The sequence below is a fragment of the Cetorhinus maximus genome, chromosome 15 (assembly GCF_964194155.1).
Source record: "Cetorhinus maximus chromosome 15, sCetMax3.hap1.1, whole genome shotgun sequence".
Lineage (NCBI taxonomy): Eukaryota > Metazoa > Chordata > Chondrichthyes > Lamniformes > Cetorhinidae > Cetorhinus > Cetorhinus maximus.
The window spans coordinates 98,626,429-98,640,899 of record NC_135893.1 but is presented as its reverse complement, the minus strand read 5'-3'; the positions used below and the strand labels follow the sequence as shown (position 1 = coordinate 98,640,899).

General features: G+C 44.9%; 1 protein-coding gene across 3 annotated transcripts in view; it reads left to right on the top strand.

The window, feature by feature from the left end:
• Nucleotides 1-14,471, top strand: part of LOC144691035 (syntaxin-binding protein 4) — a 140,882-nt gene that overhangs the window by 124,704 nt on the left and 1,707 nt on the right. For all 3 annotated transcript variants that reach the window (XM_078559040.1, XM_078559041.1, XM_078559042.1), the window contains one exon: nt 3,382-3,494. In XM_078559040.1, coding sequence (XP_078415166.1) covers nt 3,382-3,494 — 113 coding nt within the window. The remainder of the gene's footprint in view (nt 1-3,381; nt 3,495-14,471) is intronic.

Sequence of the window (14,471 nt, the reverse complement as noted above, 5' to 3'; positions counted from 1 at the left end):
TGCCTGGGCTGGAGAGTTTTAGTTATGAGGAGAGATTGGATAGACTGGGGTTATTTTTCCTGGAGCAGAGGAGATTGAGGGGGACATGATTGAGGTGTATAAAATTATGAGGGGCATAGATAGGGTAGACAGGAAGGAACTTTTACCCTTGGTGGAGGGATCAATAACCAGGTGGCATAGATTTAAGGTAAGGGACAGGAGGTTTAGAGGGGATGTGAGGAAGAATTTTTTCACCCAGAGGGTGGTGGGAATCTGGAACTCACTGCCTGAAAGGGTGATAGAGGCAGAAACCCTCAAAACATTTAAGGAGTATTTGGATGTGCACTTGCAATGCCATGACATACAAGGCTATGGGTCTAGTGCTGGAAAATGGGATTAGAATAGTTAGGTACTTGTTTGACCAGTGCAGACTCGATGGGCCAAAGGGCCTTTTGCTGTGCTGTAGACCTCTATGACTCTATGATAACACTACTCGGTTTTTGTTGGTCTGTACTGTTTTGATTGGGTAGATTAAGGGGCATGTCTGTTGATGAATTTATTTGGTGAGTAGGCCTGGCGCATGTACATCAAGAACTTGAGGGCACAGATTCAAAATAATTGGCAAAAGGAGTAAATGTGACATGAGGAAAAATGTTTTCACCCAGAGGGTGGTTGGAGTCTGGAACAAACTTCCTGAAAGGGTGGTGGAGGCAGGTTCGATCAAGGTAGTCAAAAGGGAATTGGATTGCTAGCTGAAAAGAGAGAGTTTTTGCAAGGTTACGGGGATAAGGCAGGGGAGTGGGACTGGGTGGGATGCTCTTTCAGAGAGCCAGTGCAGATTCGATGGGCTGAACGGCCTCCTTCTGCACTGTAAAGATACTGTGATTCTGTGAGGTAGACAGACATAGGGTGTGCGGAGGACTGGAGTACATGATGCACATGTAGTTGCCAATGGTTGGTGGTTTGGGGCAGGGTGTGTTACTGGGGCAAAAGAACAGCAGGGGTTAAGTGGAGCCAAATAACAAAATTACCCTGGCTGGAGAGATTGTTTCCATGAGGAATGGGGATGGGATTGATAGGAAGGATGGGGCTGGCAAGAGCAGGATGGGCATGGCCTGGAAGGAATGGGGTGGGGATGGCATGGGAAGGATGGAATGGTATGGGACTGGAATGTCATGGGAGGGATGGAATGGTATGGGACTGGAATGTCATGGGAGGGATGGAATAGTATGGGACTGGAATGTCATGGGAGGGATGGAATGGTATGGGACTGGAATGTCATGGGAAGGATGGAATGGTATGGGACTGGAATGTCATGGGAAGGATGGAATGGTATGGGACTGGAATGTCATGGGAGGGATGGAATGGTATGGGACTGGAATGTCATGGGAAGGATGGAATGGTATGGGACTGGAATGTCATGGGAAGGATGGAATGGTATGGGACTGGAATGTCATGGGAGGGAGGGGATGGTATGGGACTGGAATGTCATGGGAGGGAGGGGATGGTATGGGACTGGAATGTCATGGGAGGGAGGGGATGGTATGGGACTGGAATGTCACGGGAGGGAGGGGATGGTATGGGACTGGAATGTCATGGGAGGGAAGGGGTGGTATGGGACTGGAATGTCATGGGAGGGAGGGGATGGTATGGGACTGGAATGTCATGGGAAGGATGGAATGGTATGGGACTGGAATGTCATGGGAGGGAAGGGGTGGTATGGGACTGGAATGTCATGGGAGGGAGGGGATGGTATGGGACTGGAATGTCATGGGAAGGATGGAATGGTATGGGACTGGAATGTCATGGGAGGGAGGGGATGGTATGGGACTGGAATGTCATGGGAGGGAGGGGATGGTATGGGACTGGAATGTCATGGGAGGGAGGGGATGGTATGGGACTGGAATGTCATGGGAGGGAAGGGGTGGTATGGGACTGGAATGTCATGGGAGGGAGGGGATGGTATGGGACTGGAATGTCATGGGAGGGGATGGTATGGGACTGGAATGTCATGAGAAGGATGGAATGGTATGGGACTGGAATGTCATGGGAGGGAGGGGATGGTATGGGACTGGAATGTCATGGGAGGGAGGGGATGGTATGGGACTGGAATGTCATGGGAGGGAGGGGATGGTATGGGACTGGAATGTCATGGGAGGGAAGGGGTGGTATGGGACTGGAATGTCATGGGAGGGAGGGGATGGTATGGGACTGGAATGTCATGGGAAGGATGGAATGGTATGGGACTGGAATGTCATGGGAGGGAGGGGATGGTATGGGACTGGAATGTCATGGGAGGGAGGGGATGGTATGGGACTGGAATGTCATGGGAGGGAGGGGATGGTATGGGACTGGAATGTCATGGGAGGGAGGGGATGGTATGGGACTGGAATGTCATGGGAGGGAAGGGGTGGTATGGGACTGGAATGTCATGGGAGGGAGGGGATGGTATGGGACTGGAATGTCATGGGAGGGAGGGGATGGTATGGGAAGGTTGGCTGAGATGATGGAATTGGTTAAATGTGACAAAATGGCAGGGGCAATTATTTGATACAACTTATTATTCGAAAACTATTCTTTGTGCTAAAATGAAGATTCACTACATCTGAACGAAAAAGGTTAAGCAAAGCTGTCAGGTGAATTAAAAGAATACATTGGCGTTGATTCTACAGATGAAGAAGGTGATAACAGCCTGTACTCCCCACAGTTTCTACACAGTCTAAATGGGACTGCCACTGTCCAAACTAAGACGCAAGGAAGGAGTAATTTAAATGTTGCTACAAACCTGAATCTGAAACAAGGATTTGTCATGGAACAAGGTTGGCAGTTAGGAAGCAGGTTTCTTCGATGATTGATGCCGAAATTATAACCAGCAGATTTCTAGGAAATAGTGTTTATTCCTCAAATATTAGTGAGCCTTCCATTTCAACTCAGGAGAAAACTGTTCCCATTTAGTCTTCCATATTCTACGACTATAAGCAAGTCACAAGGCTAGACTCTTGACAAAGTTTGTGTTTACATTCCTGCACCTCTTTTTACACCTGGACAGCTTTCTGCAGCTTTTTCCAGTGGGAGAAGCTTTGATTCAGTTAAAAGTGTTTGGTGAATGAATAACTAGAAATCCTGTACTTAAAGAGGTAAAGATGCTAAAGGTACTAATTTGACTGCAAACATTACTTGCGGATCTCTGCCAGTGCTATTATAAATAACGTCGCCTCGCTCTGTAGCACTTCTGTATCATTGTTGCTCCCCCCTCCCACCCCATGGTATCACTTTCACTTAATGCCAGAATCTCAGCACGTGTGAAGTGTGACTTTCGGCTTTTAGAAATGCACAGAGCTCAGAGCACTGAAATGCCTTCCAACACCGACCGATCCTTTTGTACCTTATACTTCGCTGCAGGATGAGCAAGTCCAAGCACCTCAGAAGGGAAAGCGACCTGGGACCGGAGAGGCTTCTCGCCGCGGAAGCCAAGCAGCTGATTGAGTGGGTCTGCTCTTCAAACAGTGAAAATGGTAAGCTGACTCCAACCAAGGATGTGGGAATGGGCTTGGCGGAACTCCCCTGCTCCGGCCCAGTCTCATATTTGTATTGTACCTTTTGGGGGTATCAATGCAGATGAATCCTGTGTATTAATTTGTTTCAAAGGAACGCGGGACTTAGGAGCAGGAGTAGGCCATTCAGCCCTTCGAGCCTGCTCCGCCATTCGATAAGATCATGGCTGATCTGGTTGTGGTCTCAACTCCACTTTCCTGTCTGCCTCCGATAACCCATGACTGCCTAGTCTATTAAAAATCTGTCTAACTCAGCCTTGAATATATTCAATGACCCAGCCTCCACTGCTTTCTGGGAAACAGAATTACACACACTAATGACCCTCTGAGAGAAAAAAAATTCTCCTCATCTCCGTCTTAAAAGGGAGACCTCTTATTCTTAAACTGCATCCCCTAGTTCTAGTCTCCCCACAAGAGGAAACATCCTCCCGGTATCCATCCTATCAAGTCCCCTCAGGATTTTATATGTTTCAATAAAATCACCTCATTCTTTTAAATTCTAATGGGCGTAGGCCCAACCTGTTCAACCTTTCTTCATAAAATAAGCCCTTCATCCCAGAAATGAGTCCAGTGAACCTTCTCTGAACTGTTTCTAATTATATCTTTTTTCAAATAAGGAGGCCAAAGCTGTACACAATACTCTAGATGTGGTCTCACCAAGACCCTGTACAGCTGCAGTAAAACTTCCCTACTTTTATATTCCATTCCTCTTGCAATAAAGACCAACATTCCATTTATCTTCCTAATCACTTGCTGCACCCGCATACTAACTTTCTGTGATTCATGTCCCAGGACACCCAGATCCCTCCATACCACCGAGTTTTGCAATCTCTCACATTTAAATCATCTAATGCTTTTCTATTCTTCCTGCTAAAGTGGACAACCTCACATTTTCCCACGTTAGACTCCATCTGCCAAATTTTTGCCCACTCACTTAACCTGTCTCTATCCCTTTGTTGGACTCTCTACCTCCTCTTGACAATTTACTTTCCGACCTATCTTTGTGTCATCAGCAAATTTAGCTACCATACGTACGGTCCCTTCATAATCCAAGTCGTTGATGTAGATTGTAAGTAGTTGTGGCCCCAGCACTGATCCCTGTGGCACTCCACTAGTTACAGCTTGCCAATCCCAAAAAGATCTATTTATCCCTGCGCTCTGCTTCCTGTCAGCTAACCAATCCTCTATCAATGCTAATATGTTACCTCCTTCTGCCTACACCATGTTCTCTTATCTTGTGTTTATGCATGTAGTTCATCTAAAACTCTGCTAGCCATACCCTAACTTGCATCAACCAATTTAAGATTGTCAGTTGGGCTCAGAGTGTAGCGCTTTTGCATGTACTGGAAGCTACATATATTAATACACAGGGCCCTGTTCTTTGCAGACAGAAAGAACATGTACACACCTTGCATCTGTTTCAGCTAAACAAAATAAGTGATAGCCATTCGCTGGTTCATTCCTCAGGGCAATGCCTTGACCAATCAGAGTCAAGCTGCCTGGTTTAAATTTCAAACAATGCTTGGCAGTTAACTATCAGTCGCCACTAATTAGTGCATTCTCCATGGCAATGCCTCTACCAATCAGAGTCTACTGCCAACCAATCAGCATTGATTGACATTGGTATTCTTGTGATTGTCCTGATGAGAGCAAGATGAAAAGCTTTGACAAAATGTCTTTTTTCAGCAATATTTCTATTTACTGAATAACCCACATGAGTGGCCAAGACGGATGGGGCAGGCCACTCTGATTGAAGAGAACATTAAAAATTGGTTGCAATAAGTGCTTTCCTTAGTATTCCATCCCACAGCACTGACATTTCTCACCTTCTTCACCACAATCATTCATAATTAACTTGACAATGACAATGGTGATCAAAATATTTTCTTACCACTTGTATTTAAGCAGAACACAAAAACTGTAGCATGTTTTGATAACTTAAACAATAGAAGTCTGGATAAACCTAAAATACTTGAGTTTTCAAATATTAACTACCCCACCTGATGTGCCAACAACCTGTAAACATCTGCTGTGCTGTTGGTGCACCTACAACCATTGTATACCCCATTTCAGGGCAGCTCCAGCTTAAGGCCAAGAGCTTCCCTACAGGTAGAGGGAGGGAAAGCTAGAGGGGGGAGAGACACCCTCGAGGCTGGTCTTGTCCACCTCCTTGTGGCTAGTTCAGAACTTCATTGAGATAAGAACAAAGAACAAAGAAAGGTACAGCACAGGAACAGGCCCTTCGGCCCTCCAAGCCTGTGCCGATCATATTGCCCGTCAACTAAAACATTTTGCACTTCCGGGGTCCGTATCCCTCTATTCCCATCCTATTCATGTATTTGTCAAGCTGCCTCTTAAACACCACTACCGTACCTGCTCCCACCACCTCCTCTGGCAGCGAATTCCAGACACTCACTACCCTCTGCGTAAAAAACTTGCCCCACACATCTACTTTATAGTTTTCTCCTCTCACCTTAAATCTATGTCCCCTAGTAATTGACTCTTCCACCCTGGGAAAAAGCTTCTGACTATCTACTCTGTCCATGCCACTCATAATTTTGTAAACTTCTATCAAGTCGCCCCTCAATCTCCGTCGCTCTAGTGAGAACAATCTGAGTTTCTCCAACCTCTCCTCATAGCTAATAACCTCCAGACCAGGCAGCATCCTGGTAAACCTCCTCTGCACCCTCTCCAATGCCTCCATATCCTTCTGGTAATGTGGTGACCAGAATTGCACACAATATTCCAAGTGTGGCCTAACCAAGGTTCTATACAACCGCAGCATGACTTCTCAGCTTTTATACTCAATTCCCTTGCCAAAGAAGGCAAGCATGCCATATGCCTTCCTGACTACCTTATCCACCTGCATTGCCACTTTCAGTGACCTGTGGACCTGTACACCCAGATCCCTCTGCCCTTCAATGCACTTAAGGGTTCTGCCATTTACTGTATAATTCCTGCTTCCAAAATGCATTACCTCGCATTTGTCCGGATTAAACTCCATCTGCCATTTCTCCACCCAAGTCTCCAACCAATCTATATCCCGTTGTATCCTTTGACAATCCTCTTCACTATCTGCAACTCCTCCAACCTTAGTGTCGTCTGCAAACTTACTAATTAGCCCAGTTACATTTTCCTCCAAATCATTTATGTATACTACAAACAGTAAAGGTCCCAGCACTGATCCCTGCGGAACTCCACTAGTCACAGCTCTCCATTCAGAAAAGCACCCTTCCACTGCTACCCTCTGTCTTCTATGACCAAGCCAATTCTGTATCCATCTTGCCAGCTCACCTCTGATCCCGTGCGACTTTACCTTCTGTACCAGTCTGCCATGAGGGACCTTGTCAAAGGCCTTACTGAAATCCATGTATATAACATCCACTGCCCTTCCATCGTCGATCATCTTTGTCACTTCCTCAAAAAACTCGATCAAGTTAGTGAGACACGACCTCCCCTTCACAAAACCATGCTGCCTCTCACTAATACGCCCATTTTCTTCCAAATGGTAGTAAATTCTGTCACGAAGAATCTTCTCCAATAATTTCCCTACCACTGATGTAAGGCTCACCGGCCTGTAATTTCCTGGATTATCCCTGCTACCCTTCTTAAACAATGGAACAACATTGGCCATTCTCCAGTCCTCTGGGACCTCACCCGTAGCCAGTGAGGATACAAAGATTTCTGTCAAGGCCCCAGCAATCTCCTCCCTTGCCTCCCTCAGTACTCTGGGGTGGATCCCACCTGGCCCCGGGGACTTATCCACCTTAATATTCTTCAAGATGCCTAACACCTCCTCTTTTTTGATCTCAACATGATCCAGGCTATCTACACAATAAGGTAGTTGCCATGTGGGGGCGGGGGAATCCCTCATTCAAGGGCACTCAGTGCCTGACTGAGGGTCCCGGCATCGGGTGGGGGTGGGGCGGGGGGGGGGGGGGGGGGGGGGGGGGTGAGGGGAGGGGGGGAGGGGTGGTGTTAGCCTACTGCATCACCAGCTGCACTTGCTTCTGACCCTCTCCCCTTCCAGCCAACAACCCACTCTGCGCGACCCTCCCCCCACCCCCCATCCTACCCTCAGTCACCTATGGCGCCGGGTCCCTTGTCAACCCTAGGCCTCTGGCGGGTGCATTTACTGGCAACAGCCACCTCTCCCAGTGGCGCTGACGAGCAGTGGAGATCTTCTGGCCTCCGATTGGCCGGCAGCTCTCGGCGTGAGCGAGACTTCCGCCTCTGAGGTCCTAAGCCCCAGGGGGAGAGCCCAGCCAGTCAACTGACTGATGGGCGCTTAATTCTGGCGGGCCTTCCCCAGCAGAGGAGAAGCAGGACTCGCATTGGTTCTCCAGTCGGCGGGCAAGACTCCCATCATCAACATTAAATTCCACTCCGAGAGATCACAGGAACAATGTTTCAAAAGGATTCCCTTTTCCTGAGGGAGTGACTGCTGTGCTGTGCAATGTTTGACCACATGATGGAACCAAAGTCCAATTTAATTCTCCACTCAAATAGTTTCTGCCGTACATATTTGCCTTTTACAAATAATTTGCATTTAACTTTCAAAGTAAAAACTTGAGTCAGCTTAACTTGAAAATACAAAAGGAAGGACCAAGTTAGGAACATGCACATTGTACGTCGGTTTTAAGCATCACCTCTTACACAGAACATGTCACTACATCACAAAATAACCAGGGTTCTGAACTGCCGTAAATATTAAATGAAATGCAGATTCTCTGTCACGATCTAATTCACGTGGACCCCTATTTCAGTGCAAGTCTAGGTCTATTTCTAAAATTGTAACTTTAGTAAAACAGCAGGAAAAGTACTAGACACAGGGTTAGATAACAAAAAAATGCCGCTTTTTTTTATATTAGGATCATTCTCAGAAACTGCAACAGATGCACTTGTGGCTTCGGATGGTGACGGCGTTGTATTAATTATGTTGCTCAAAATGAGTCACTGTTAACCTTGTGGTTCAAGCAATCATCTGACGCTGGAAAATTTTCACATTAGCTGCTTGTCAACTACAGTTTGAAAACTATCAACTAATCTTCAGTTGGCAGTTTGTATGAAAGCATCCCGATATCAAGAGTATGGACTAGTCCACACATGCAAAGGGTTGGGTACTGTCCATACTTGTAGAAGACGAGGCACGCTCTGTGTGTCTGGAGGAAAACCTAAGCTTATCTGCTTTTCGCATTTACCAATGCAATTAGATCTGAATCTGTGCATGTTAGGAATAAGGAGCAAAAACGTGCTGGGGTTGCATGTTCCATTCTCCCAATTTTAAGACTGATAGATGGCCTCCTTTGGACTTGGAAAATGAAAAGCAGTGGGCTATTTTGAAATGGATGCGGGTTGGACTCCCCCTGGGTCAGTTCTGGGCGAGTACTGTTGCTGTGAGTGTTCGTTGCAGGATAGGTGCTACAGGCTGCTCTCTAATGTTACTGAGACATTTTGTCTTCTTGCTGCATTGTTATATGTGTGGATAGAGTGTTAAACATAGAGTAAGTGGCTTCATATTCTTTGCACTCTTCCCCACAATCCATCATTTGAAGGTAATGGGTACGTTTGAAAATCATTGGGCTTTTAACACAGTGAAGAATCATAGGTGGATTTTGCCATTTGAAGGTCAAGTCATAACTTAACCTTTGAGCCATTTTGATATTATTTTACTTGTAACAAGGTTCAATTGATCAATGTTAAGAATTAAGCAGGCAGAATTAAAATATGTATCTGAGCAGATAAATTGTAGTTTACAGGTTAATCTGCTGTCCACAATCTGGGAATATGGAAAATTAGTTAAAGTGTTACACCCTAATCTTAGCAATAACCGTGTGTTGTATTGTGGAGTCTGTTAATATCAAACAAAAATTGATGAGAGCTGGTGAAGAGCAACTGCTAATTCAACATTAAGCCACCTGCAGAGTTGCAAAAAAATGCGCTAATTCCATTGGAATGTAAACTGTTTTTTTTATTAGGAAAAGGCCTAGTGTTGACTATTTCAGACTCCACAACAGTGCTACAGAGTATTCATTTAAATATTAAACACTCTGTGCACATTCTGAAGTATTTTCTGTGGTAAACTGAGGGTGGAAACACTGGCGATAAGTTTCTTTTTCTGCAGCAAATTATGATCCAAAACACTGCCTGAAAGGGTGGTGGAAGCAGACTCAATGGTAACTTTCGCAAGAGAATTGAACACATATTTGAAAAGGATACATTTGCATGGACAATGAAGGGGATTGGGACTAATTGGATAGCCGTTTCAAAGAACCAACACAGTTATGATGGGACAACCAACTCCCATTTGTGCTGGAAGATTATCTGATTGCAAGTGTGGTAATCTGATGTGTAATATATCTTTAAGAAGAATGTTATAATAGAAAACCACATGATCTTACTTTCCAATGACAGAGTAGCGTGGGCTACCTTAGTGGTCAGTAGTCAGTAGTATAGATTAAGAGTCTGTAATGTAGAGACAGGGTTTTAGTTGTAAGTGCACAAGTGTAGCTGCTGAGTTCCTTTGTAAATAAATAGAATGCGTTCTACATAAGAACTGACTACTGATGTGCCCTGTCTATGGTACCAACTCAGTCTTTCCAAAACAAGCATGCAGCCTGGATCCATTAGTCCAACTAAACTAGTGACCAGGATCCATCAAGTTGGCGACTGAGGTTTTAAAAAAAAGCAGGAAAAATCAAGGAATGAAATCAAGTGAACTGGAATCAGGCCGTACCTCGCACATTAATTGTAAGTGGAATTCCCGTCCTAATCGTCAAAGCAGTCCCCTCGAAGCATCTCGCAGTTTGGAAGAGTTGATCCTTTCAACCCAACAGTGGACAATTGGTCTCGTTATGTTGAACTCCTCACATTCTTTTTCCAAGTTAATAACATTGCAGGGGAGGAGAAGAGGCGAGCGTTCCTCTTATCCACGTGTGGGAGTAAGACTTATGGATTGATCCGAAGTTTAATGGCACCCAGTGCCCCGGATTCGAAAAGTTTTGATGATTTAGAGAACCTTGTGAAGAATCATTACCAGCCCAAGCCCTCGGTAACAACGCAAGGGCTCAAATTTAACTCAAGAAATAGGGCCCCAGGGGAGTCAGTCGCTGGTTATGTGACAAGTCTAAAACAGTTAACAGAATATTGCGAGTTTGGTACATCTATAAATGAAATGCTCAGAGATTGTTTGGTGTGTCCGTATAAATGAAGATTCGATTCAGAAGAGATTATGTCTGAAACAAATTTGGATTTTCAGAAGATACAGAAAATAGCCCTGGCTGTGGAAGGCGCAGTGAGGGACTTGAAAGCCACACAGGGAGTGCAAAAGGGCATCACCCTCCACATTGGGTGGGGAAGCGTCAGCCAAAAAATGGGCGCGAAAATGTGCAGCTCTGATGAGCAGCGGGAAGCTGCCACAGCTTACAGACAAATAAAAATAAATGATTTTGCAGTGAAAACATGGAAACATGGTAACAGAGGTAGAAGCAGACAACCTTGTAATGAATCAATGTTTTTAAAAAATCGCATGTTTTTACTGTCATCGAAATGGACATCTCATGAGACATTGCCAGGATAGAATCAGGCAGACTTTCAATCAAAAGAAACAACCCTGTGTGATTCATAACATAGAAGAGCCTGAAGTAACAGATTCAGATATTTATTCATTGTATAGTTGAAAGGTAGGAAGAACAGAACCAATCTATGTAACAGTGAGGGTGAATAATAGGCCTATCGGAATGGAGGTGGATACAGGAGCTTCCTCCACGGTGTTAGGTGAGCATAATCATGGGGAATGTAAATTAAATAGAAATAGAAAACTTACACAGGAGAAGACATGAAAATCAAAAGCATTAGCAGGGTTACTGTACAGTACGGAAGTCAATCAGTGAAATTACCCTCGATGGTGGTAGCAGGTGAGGGGCCAAGCCTCCTTGGATGAAACTGACTGAAAGAAGAAATTAAATTGGATTGGACTGAAATCTCCCAACTGAGAGCCACTGGGTTACCTGAGCTACTACAAAAATACACCTTGGTTTTCCAAGATGAACTCGGGAAGATCCATGGGCTACAAGCAAAAATTCATGTTGATTCAGGCTCTACCTCCCAATTTATGAAGGCAAGACCAGTGCCTTATGCAGTGCCAGAAAAGGTAGACGCCGAATTGGATAGATTAGAGAAACTGGGAGTGATACAACCTGTGCAGTTCTCGGAATGAGCAACACCAATAGTCCCCGTACTTAAACCTGACCAAAGTGTTCAAATTTGTGGAGACAAATTGACTGTCAATAAAGCAGTTAAGTTGGACAGACATCCCATACCAAAACTTGAAGACCTTTATGCTAAGTTGGCAGGTGGAACCGCCTACACAGAGCTTGATATGAGTCATGCTTATCAAGAATTGGAGTTAGAGAAGGCCTCCCAGAAGTGTGTTACAATTAATACACACAAAGGGTTGTACCAATATACTCGTTTGCCTTTTGGTGTATCCTCTGCATGCGCCATATTCCAGGGGACAAGTTCCTGCAGGGATTGCCTCACGTTGTAGTTTATTTAGATGATGTTCTAGTGACAGGGCTCACTGAAAAGGAGCATTTGACAAACTTGGAAGAAGTTTTGAAGTGTTTTTCACAGGTGGGAGTGTGATTAAAAAAAGAAAAGTGCACATTCCAAGCGAAAGAGGTAGTCTACTTAGATCACGGGGTAGATACACAGGGCCTCCACCCGGTTGAAGAAAAAGTGAGAGCCATTAGAGAGGCACCAGCACCAAGGAACATCTCCGAGCTCAAATCATTCTTGGGGATGATCAATTGCTATGGATGCTTTTTGCCTAATTTGTGGACAGAACTGGCACCCCTTAATTCCTACTCAAGAAAAACCAACGCTGGTCTTGGCAGACACCACAGAAAGAAGCTTTCACTAAAATGAAACAGCTGTTGCATTCATCCACCCTATTAGTGCACTTTGACCAAAGAAAAGAGTTAGTTCTGACAAGTGACGCATCTCCTTATGGATTGGGAGCAGTGCTCTCCCATCAAATGGACGATGGCTCAGAACGACCTATTGGATATGTATCAAGAATGCTCAACACAGCGGAAAAGGGATACTCACAGATAGAAAAAGAGGGCCTGTCAATCATCTTTGGTGTCAAGAAATTTCACCAGTATGTACATGGTCATCATTTTACTATCGTTTCGGACAAGCCTTTGTTAGGATTAAAACAAAAAGCTAAAAGCTACTGTGGATGCTGGAAATCCAAAACAAAAACAGAATTACCTGGAAAAACTCAGCAGGGCTGGCAGCATCGGTGGAGAAGAAATCAGTTAACGAAACGTTAACTGATTTCTTCTCCACCGATGCTGCCAGACCTGCTGAGTTTTTCCAGGTAATTCTGTTTTTGTTAGGATTGTTCAGCGAGGACAAGGCTATACCCCCCATAGCCTGAGCAGCGTATGAGTATACTTTCATCCACAGGCCTGGAAATCAGATTGTAAACGCTGACGCACTGAGGCCATTTGCCTTTGAAAGAAAACAATGAGGATGTTCCAGTTCCTCAAGAGCTCGTTTTATTATTGAACTTCTTAGATTCATCACCGGTATGTGCCAGACAGATCAAAGATCAGACAAGTCGAGACCCAGTCTTATCCAAAGTACGAGAACAAGTTCTTCACGGTTGGTCACAAGAACAGGAATCTGACAAAATGATATTATATGATACCATATTTTCAGAGAAGATATGAGATAACCAACCAGGATGGTATCTTATTGTGGGGAGCTAGGGTGATTGTTCCTCCTAAAGGACGAAAGGCTTTGTTAACTGAATAACATAGTTATCCAGGTGTTTCCCCGAATGAAGATCATAGCATGCAACTGTCTATGGTGGCCTGGAATGGATGGGAAAACAGAGAGCTCAGTGAGAAGTTGTGTGCAGTGTCAGAAAGTGCAAAAGTTACGTCCAGCAGCTCCTTTACACCCGTGGGAGTGGCCAGGAAGGCCATGTGTGCGATTGCATATTGACTATGTGGGACCTTTTGTGGGAACAATGTTTCTCCTTATTGTTGACGCTCACTCAAAATGGATGGACATATATGAGGCAGAGTCACCAACATCTTCTGCTACAATTGACAAGCTACAACAAAGTTTCGCCATCGACAGATTGCCAAGAGCAGTTGTATCAGACAATGGCATGGCATTTACGAGCACTGAGTTTCAACAGTTTTATCAGCCTCAACAACATTACCCACCTAAAAACTTCACCGTACCACCCTTCATCGAATGGACTGGCCGAGCGAACAGTTCGAATATTCAAAATTGGTATGACGAAATTAACTGGAGACTCCATAGCGACCAAGTTAGCACGTTTTCTTTTCCATTATAGAACCACCCCTCACACGACCACAGGTGTCACACCGGCGAAATTGTTGATGAATCGTCATCTCAGAACGAGATTGAACTTAGTAACGCCAAATTTAGGAGGGGGGGAGGTGGAAAGGAGTCAGGGAAATCGGAAAATTGTACATGACTGGCATAGTCGTGACAGAAAGTTTACTGTAGGAGGGACGGTATATGTGAAAAATTTTGGTGAAGGACCTAAGTGGTTATCTGGTGAAATAAGTGCAGTCACTGAGCCTCTTTCTTATCACGTGAAAGTAGAAGACCGAATCATGTGGAAACATATAGATCATGAAAGGAGGAGAGAAACAAAGTATCAGGAAATGATTCCTCCAGTGTTCACGACTGCGTCAACATCTCCTGTTGAAAGAGCTCAACTGAGCACAGATGTGTCTGAAGCATCGGCTGTACCTGCAAGAGTTGAGGAAACAGATTTGCAGGTGCCCACCAAAGAAGCTGACCTTCGGACAACACCAGAAAAGCAGATTCCTGACAAAGCATCTGAAGCTGTAGAGCTGAGAAGTTCTACATGCATAAGGAAACCCC